Below are 8763 nucleotides of genomic sequence, written 5' to 3'. Positions count from 1 at the left end.
ATTATCACCACCATCATCATTATCACCATCACCACCACCACTGTTCACCACCCCATTATTATAATCACCACGTCACCACCACCATCCCCACTGTTATCATCATCATCACCACCATCTCCACCACCCATTATTATAATCACCACCATCATCGTTAAAATCACCATCATCATTATCAGTATCACCACCACCACTGTTACCATCACCACCACTATTATAATCATCATCCCAACTACCATCACCGTCATTTTCATCGGCACTGCCATTATCATCATCAACACCAACACCACCACAATTACCACTGTCATTATCATCACCACCATTGTCATTGCCACCACCACCACCACCACCATCACCGCTGTTATCATCATCATCACCACCATCATCATCATAATCCTCACCATCACTACCACCCCATTATTGTAATCACCACCATAATTAACATCACCATCATCATTATCACTATCACCACCCCCACTACCATCACCATCACCACTGTTATCATCATCACCACCACCACTACCACCCCATTATTGTAATCACCATCATAATTATCATCCCCATCATCACGATTAGTATCACCACCCCCACTACCATCACCATCACCACCATCACCACTACCATCACCATCATCAGCATCACCACTACCATCACCATCACCACCATCACCACTACCATCACCATCATCACCAACATCATGATAAACATTCCTACTACTATTCCCATTATCCATTTCAGCTGAGTAAATTGAGATGAAGAGAGATTAGATAACTTCCCTAAGTTTCCACAAATATCAAGTAGAACTGAGATTCAAACCCAGGTCATTTGACTCCATAGCTCCATGTCTGGGATAGATCAACACACTGAGAGAAAAAAAGGGAGGCAATGGCTTTTAAAATGGATGTTAACATTCCAACCAGCTTCTGAGGTGATCAAGGACCATAGATCTAGTTCCCAAGGACTAAGGGCTGTGTAACCATTAGTGTGCAGCTAATACTGGTGGAGAATTGATGTTCAGGTTATAATAGGTGCCGCCTATTAAACACTGTCTGTGTACCAGGGCCTTTGCTTGTATTAATGTAGTTCTCCCAACAAATCCAGAAGACTTTTCTTACCAGGTGGGGCTGGGCCTGGCTGGAGGTGATAAGCAGCTGGCTCCCCAGCCTGCTTTGCAGAATAGTACCGTTAACAAGGTCACTGTAGTAGATGAGGTTGACACTGGACAGGTGGTGCTCAATGTCACGCCCAGACAGGGTCTGATAGGAAAGAAGAAACACAAGAACAGTCTGTGAAGGCCAAACTGTGTATCTACACTTACTTCTATATATTGTTTTAAAAGCACACATACACACACAATAAATTTAATAACATATAAACTAAAAAACCCAACACCCTCCCATTAACTCGTTGCCACTGAGTCAGAACTGATTCATAGCTGACTCTGCAGAGACCTTTCCAAGACTCTAAGTCCTCTAGGAGGAGACTGCCCGCCTTTCTTCCATAGCATGGCTGGTGGATTTGAACTGCCGGAGAGCTGTCACTTTAGGATTAACAGCGCAAGTCCCTATGGACTATGCCACCAGAGCTCCCTAAAACTGTTTAACCACTATAGATTTTCTGCATGTATTTGGGGGAGACACAGTTTAATCCATATCATGCCATGGCCCCCTTTCCAGCACGGCACTGGGAAGCTCTGCTTCAGACAGCAGACATGCCTTCCCTTCACTGCCGGGCCAGCTATCGATGGGCCTTGGGCAGAACTAGAAACTAAATGTCTGGGCAAAGCCTGATCATTCTAAATTGTTACATAAAGGCAGAGAAGCAAAGTCTTTGAAAAGTAATAGTTTCTGTATTTTCCAAATAATGGCTTTATAGCATATCTAAAAATGTTTTAAATAATATATTAAACTCAATTCTTCAGAAACCTCATTTGATTCCAGCTGACTGCCGAGCCGTCACAGGTTTGCTGTAAATTGCCTACGAGGAGATTGCCCTTCGTTCTTTCATAGAGCTGCTGGTGGATTCGAACCACCAGATAAGGGGGTCAAAGTGTTTCTCCTCCTAACCCTCTAGTGCCTAGGCAGGGCCTGGGTCTGTCAGAGCCTACACCTGTGGCTGCATCTCATAAGTATTCCCATCCCTGTGTGTGGCTCTACTGTGGCCCTGATGGTGTCAATGGCTCGGTTCTGCCCTCTCCCTGTATAACTTGGTGAGCTCTAGAGAGCACTATGCTGAATGAAATTACTCAGTCTCATAAGGACAAATACTACATAAGACCATTATTATAAAAATAGAAAGATAACTAGTAAGATGTGTATAAATGTCCAAAGTGGGAAGAGGAAAGGGAGAAGAGGGCACAAGATGGGAAAAGAGGGAAAGCACTTGGATAGCAGAGTTTAATGGGTGGCTGGGTGGAAGTGAAGGAATAGGAAAGATTCAATGAGGACTTGAAAAGATGGATAATAACAGGTATAGATCAATAGAAATGAATTTTATAAACACAGTGTATATTAATGATTGCATGAAACACAATGTAAATATGTTGTTGTTGTTATGTGCCGTCAAGTCGCTTGCGACTCATAGTGACCCTATGTACAACAGCCCTAGACCATGCTCTATCCTGTGCCAATCACACTGTCTCTGACACACCCATCCCGATTTCCCCAGTCACTGAATCAATCCACCTCATAGAGGGTCTTCCCATCCTGTGTCGTCCCTCCACCCTTCCAAGCATAGTTCAAGGGTAACGTGTGGCACGGCCCTCTTGTGGGAGTGGATGACTAGGACCACCGAGAAGCATGAGTCTAAAGCAGAACCCAGACCAGGACTGAAAACCACTCACCTCATTTCCCCCCAGGCCGCTGTTCTGTGGCACGAAGAAGGTGCCCCTGGTTGACAGGTCAGTCAGGTGTTTCAGGAAAGCCTGGCCCTGGGCGGAGCTGTTGGAATAGGCCAGCACTTCCTGGGAAGAGGAAGGACATCATTGGCTGCTGGGTGCAGAGCCTGGGGGACAAGGGCTGGGGTGTCTGAGGGGGATGCAGACTGTCACTCGTCTGGGCATGTTCCTGGTGGCAGTTTATTCCGAGTGTCCTTTAGGTAAGTTGCAGGAAGTCTTTTCCTTTTTTCAACCAATCCTGTGTCCCAAGTCACAGCCCCATCACAGACCATTCTCAACATGGCAGCAGGAGCTGCCCTTTGAAAAGACCCTAGATGAGATGGATTGATTCAGTGACTGGGGTAATGGGGTTAGGTGTGTCAGAGACAATAAGGTTGGCACAGAATAGAGCAGGGTTTAGGGCTCTTGTACATAGGGTCGCTATGAGTCACAGGTGACTTGATGGCACATAACAACAACAACAAATTATAATTTTAAGCAGCGTTTACAGAAAAGTTGGATTGTCATTCATTCATTCATTGTTGCACATTTCCCCCTGCTTCTTTCCCCTTCTTCCTGCTCACTTTCTTTTGTTTTTTCTAATATTCATTCATTATTGAACAGTTTTCTCCTTTTGCTCTCTCCTAGTCCTCTTTGCAGTGTACCTCTTATTCTGGACTGCTGTCATGCATATAATCCCTAATCATGTACTCTTTTTAAACAGTTCTTTCCTTCATCTGTGCCAATGCCGTGCTCATTATCAACTCTTGTCCTATTCTCTTCACAATGCCCATGTCAGACCTGTTTTATAACAGTGATGCTATGCTGTATTTGTCCTTTTGTCACTGAGATATTTAACTCAGCATAATGTCCTCCAGGGTTACCTAGGTTGTGGAATGTTTTACAAGTTCCTTATTTTTGAGTGCTATGTAGTATTCCATTGTGTGAATATACCATAGTTTTATATGGTAAGGGCACTTGGATTACTTCCATCTCTTTGCTCTTGTGAATAACACAGCAATACAAATGGTAAAAAAGGGAAACCACAGACTGGGAAACAATATTTGGTAATGACATATCTGATGAGGGACTCATATCTAAAATTCATAGAATGTTCCAGTACCTCAACGAGAAAAAGGTAAACAACCCAATAGCAAAATGGATTTGAATAGATACTTCACCAAAGAAGACATTCAGAAGACAAACAAACACATGAAGAAATGTCCAAAATCCCTCACTCTCAGAGAGAAGCAAATCAAAACAACTATGAGATATCATCTCACCCCAGCAATAATAGCAAAGTTCAACAAATGCTGGCAAGGTTGTGGAGAGCTTGGAACCCTTATTCAAAGCTGGTGGGGGTGGAAAATGGTGCAACCATTATGGAAGGAAGGCAGTTTGGCACTTTTTCAAAAGGTTGGAAATAGAGGTATCATTTGACCCAGCAATTCCATTACTGGGAATTTACCCTAAAGAAACCAGAACTGCCACCCAAACAGATTTATACACACTCATGTTTATGAATGTGTTATTTACAATAGCAAAGAGAGAAATATCCGTCAATCCTGAGCCTCCTTTTCTCAAAACTATGCAACAGCCCATTTCATTCAGAGGGAAAGTGAATCTATATGATGGTCCATGAGGCCTTTGCCTCTGTTGTTCTCTGACCCCATCCCCACCTGTCCTCTCTCGCTCTGCTCCATGCACCCCGGCTTCCTTGCTGTTCCTCAGACTTGCCCTGGGTGTTCTTTCCTCAAATCCTTTGCCTGGCTGTTCCTTCCACCTAGAATGTTCTTCCAAATCTACATTGCTAACTTCCTGTTCGCGATTTGCTCTGATGTCATCTTTTCACTATGGATTTCCCTCCTCATTCTGTGCAAAAATTGCAGCCCCTTTCCCTCTCTATCTACCCTGCTTGCATTTTACTTTTTCATTTTTCTCATAGAATTCAGTCTGTCTCTGGATGGTGCAAATGGTTAATATCCACAGTTGCTAACCTGTGGCTGGAAGTTCAAGTCCACCCAGAGGTGCTTTGAAAGATACGCCTGGTGACCCGCTGCCAAAATTCAACCACTGAAAGCCTGTGGAGTCATGTTCTCTGCTGACACGCAGGAGGCCACTGTGAATTGGAATCAACTCTGTGACAGTGGCTTGCTGGTGAGCACCCTTCCACTGGCTTGATTTTTTCTGCTTGCTGTTTATTTTGCTGGTCTCTTTTGTTTCCTGAAGCATCTCAGACACAGGGCACGTGCTCAATAAATATTCATTGAACAAACATTAAGACATGGACTAACTTTGCCATTTGGTAACCCGGAGCGCTGAGCCCAGAGAAGTGAAGTACTTTGTCAAAGGGCACACAGCCACTTTTCCTTCCTCAAATACCATCACAGATGATGCTTCTGTGCATCATAAATGTTGATTTGGGTGTTTATCTTAATCTGTTTATGGTTGGCATGATTTTTAGAGCAGTTAGATGGACACACTGCATTGTGGAAAGAGACATGCCATTTTGGGGTCATTTGAGTCCAACTTCTGCCTTGATCCCATGACCCTTATGTTCATGTCCTGCTCATTCTCTTCCTGGAGTCACTGTAGTCTGGTTCTGGGGGAACACAGGCTCCATCACTGCCTGCCCATTGTTCTCTACAAAAATGGATGAGAAGATAGTGGCCTTAGGAAGCCTGAGAGGAAGCTCAGCTCCAGGCTGTTAGGCTGTGTCTCAGTTTCCTAATCTACAAAATGGGAATAATGACAGAAGTGACCTCGTAAGACTGTGTGAGACTTTATTCCTCCTAACACAAATGGTTGGCCAGCTGCGTTGGCTGGGAAGGATTCTGGGACTTCGTCTGACATACTTTGGACATGTTGTAAGGAGAGACGGGTCCTTGGAGAGGGACATCATGCTTGGGAGGGTAGAGGGACAGTGTAGGAGGGGAAGACCCTCTATGAGGTGGATTGATTCAGTGACTGGGGTAATCGGGATGGGTGTGTCAGAGGCAGTGCGATTGGCACAGGATAGAGCAAGGTTTAGGGCTGTTGTACATAGGGTCACTATGAGTCGCAAATGACTTGACGGCACATAACAACAACAACAACACCACAAATGGAGCTATCACTTTATCAGGCAGAACTCAGAGGATGCAAAGTGACTCAATGCAGTGCAAATGACAAGTCAGCTTCTTGTTAATAATTTGGCCCCAGGGGGAGGCAGACGGCAGGCTTCGTTCTCCATCTTTCCTGGTCATGTACCATGAGGAGCACAGAGCCCCTCATTCCTGCATCCTCGACTCTTAAACTGCTCAAGAGGCAGAGATAAACATTTAGCCAACAGCTACATGGTGTTTTCTGTGTGCTAATCACAGATGTAAATGGCTTATGAATATTAACACATTCAATTATCACAGTGAGCCTGAGAGGTTGGAGTGATTAACATTCTCATTTCACAGATGAGGGAACTAAGGTTGAGAGAGAGAAGGAATTTGGTTGAGATATTGGTCTAAAAGGCTTTACAAATTTTAACTTGTTTTATTCTCCTGACTACTTCATCTGACGTACTTTGAGTATGTTGCAAGCAGGGACTGGTCCTTGGAGAGGGACATGATGTTTGGGAGAGTGGAGAGACAGCACAGGAGAGGAAGACCCTTGATGAGATGGACCAATTCTGTGATTGGGGTGGTGGGAGTGAGTGTGTTGGAGACGGTGAGGTTGGCACAGGATAGAGCAGAGTTTAGGGCTGTTGTACGCAGGGTCACTATGAGTTGCAAGTGACTCAACGGCACATAACAACAACAGCAACCCTAGAAAGCTGATGCTACCATCACTCCCATTTTACAGATGAGGAAACCGAATCCTGGAGAGGCCTTTTAGTCTTTATAAGGTTATACAACAAGTGAGTGACAAGCCTACACTTCAAATGCAGGCAGTGTGTTCCTACACCCATGCTCCTAAGCGCCCCTGTGAGTCTGCGTCCCCTCTGACGTGTCTCTTTAGTTGTTAAGCTGCTGCTGAGTTGTTACCAACATCTGGCAACTCCACTGACAACAGAACGGGCTGCTCTCAAGTCCTGCACTGTGATCAGGCTTGAACTAGACTTTGGAAATCCATAGGGTTTTCACTGACTGCTGTTTGCAAGCAGATTGCCAGGCATTTCTTCCGGGTCTGTCTTAGTCTCGAAGCTCCATTGAAAACTGATCAGTTGCATAGCAACACGTGATGACAGACCCCATCACATTAGGTGCTTTTGTTGTTGTTAGGTTCTGTTGAGTCAATTATGACTCCTAGCAACCCGATGAATAATACACTGGACCCCGGCCTGATCTTGCACTGTCCTCACCATCACTGTCATTAGGGACCCTGGCTGGGAATAGAACCTGGGTCTCCTGCTTGGAAGGCTGGGATTTGACCCCTCAACCACCAGTGCTCCTCTAATATCTGCTGTCTAATATCTGCTTTGACTCAACCTTTGCCCACGAGAAACCAAATGGCCTGGGCACGTACCGTGAGGAAGTTTTTGAGCGAAGGGAAGGACATCAGGACCTGCAGCAGGTTCCCACTGCACAAGAAGCCGTCGCCCACGTAGCCCTGCTTGCAGGTGCAGTTCACATCTGGAGGGTATAGGAGCACAGTGGATGCCATCTCCAGTGAGGGCGGGCCCGGGCTGCCCCGGGCTGCCCCTTGAAGATTACCTTCACCAGCTGCATTCACTCATTTAAGTCAACTGGCCAGGCTAGGGGTGAAGGAGCAGCAGCTGGGCGGCCCCGCCTGAAGGGCAGATGGGTGGTTACCTTTCATCCGGTAGCAGTAAACATCCCACGTCTCACTCTTGTTGACTCTCACACCGTAGTCTACTATCCCGACAACGCCAGAGCCACACTTCTTAGAGGCGTAGGCCGTGGGGTAGGCAACGCGCCCCGTGTCCAGCCAGCCCGCAGAGCAGAGGTGGTATTTGGCCTGCGGAGGAACAGACACAGTCACGGGTCGGCTGCTAGCTTAGAGTTACAGTGGGGTCTTTAGGTCCCTACTCCATTCCCCGGCCACCATAAACTCCTTGGAGACCTGGCCTCATTTCGCTCACCACTGGGGAAGCTGTGTCTAGCACGCACTGTTGCTGTTGTTAGGGGTCTTCGTATTAGTGATGACTCATAGCAGCTCTGTGAACTTGAACTTGAACTCTGTCCAACGCTGTGCCCTCCTCACCAGCTCTGTGTCGGTTCATCTCGTTCAGGGTCATATACTCTTTAACTGACTCTCCACCTTTCCAAACATGATGCCCCTTTCCAAGGAATGGCCTCTTCTCAACATGCCCAAAGGCCACATGCATAGAAATTCATTAAAAGGACTATTGCTTAGATTAGGTGGATCTTAGTTTTTAAGCAGACATTGTTGCCCTTTTAGTCCTCTGGAGAGGCACCCGACAGTAGATTTTCCAAGTTCTTGACTGCTGTTACCAAGGGCGTTGATTGTGGATCTAAGTAAGATAAAATCTTTTTCCCCCAGGATCAGTCTTTTCTCCCTCCATCATGATGTTGCCTAATGGCCTGGTAGTGAGGAGTTGTTTGGGTTTTCTTTGTTTCCATTATCATTAATTGCCAGTTATTAACATTGCATTTTTTTTCTTTTTTAAAGTGGTGAGTTTAGTGAAAGTTTACAAAGAGATTGATTTTCATTCATTCATACTAACATATTATGAATAAATACCTATTATTTATTATGAATTATATATTATGAATATGTTGTTGTTGTTGTTATGTGCCATCGAGTCGTTTCCGACTCACAGCGACACTATGCACAACAGCTCTAAACCCTGCTCTATCCTGCGCCAACCGCACCACCTCTGACACACCCATCCCGATTACCCCAGTCACCGAATCAATCCATCTCATAGAGGGTCT

General features: G+C 45.5%; 1 protein-coding gene across 1 annotated transcript in view; it reads right to left on the bottom strand.

Moving 5' to 3' along the window:
* STAB2 (stabilin 2) overlaps positions 1 to 8763 on the bottom strand; it is a 251479-nt gene that overhangs the window by 9671 nt on the left and 233045 nt on the right. The window contains exons 61-64 of the mRNA XM_006888578.1: positions 7657 to 7822; positions 7370 to 7476; positions 2840 to 2959; positions 1113 to 1253 (exon numbers count right to left, since the gene is read on the bottom strand). Coding sequence (XP_006888640.1) covers positions 1113 to 1253; positions 2840 to 2959; positions 7370 to 7476; positions 7657 to 7822 — 534 coding nt within the window. The remainder of the gene's footprint in view (positions 1 to 1112; positions 1254 to 2839; positions 2960 to 7369; positions 7477 to 7656; positions 7823 to 8763) is intronic.

The sequence above is a fragment of the Elephantulus edwardii genome, unplaced genomic scaffold, assembly GCF_000299155.1.
Source record: "Elephantulus edwardii isolate Elephantulus edwardi_28Jun2011 unplaced genomic scaffold, EleEdw1.0 scaffold00068, whole genome shotgun sequence".
Lineage (NCBI taxonomy): Eukaryota > Metazoa > Chordata > Mammalia > Macroscelidea > Macroscelididae > Elephantulus > Elephantulus edwardii.
This window is presented reverse-complemented; position numbering and strand designations above follow the sequence as displayed.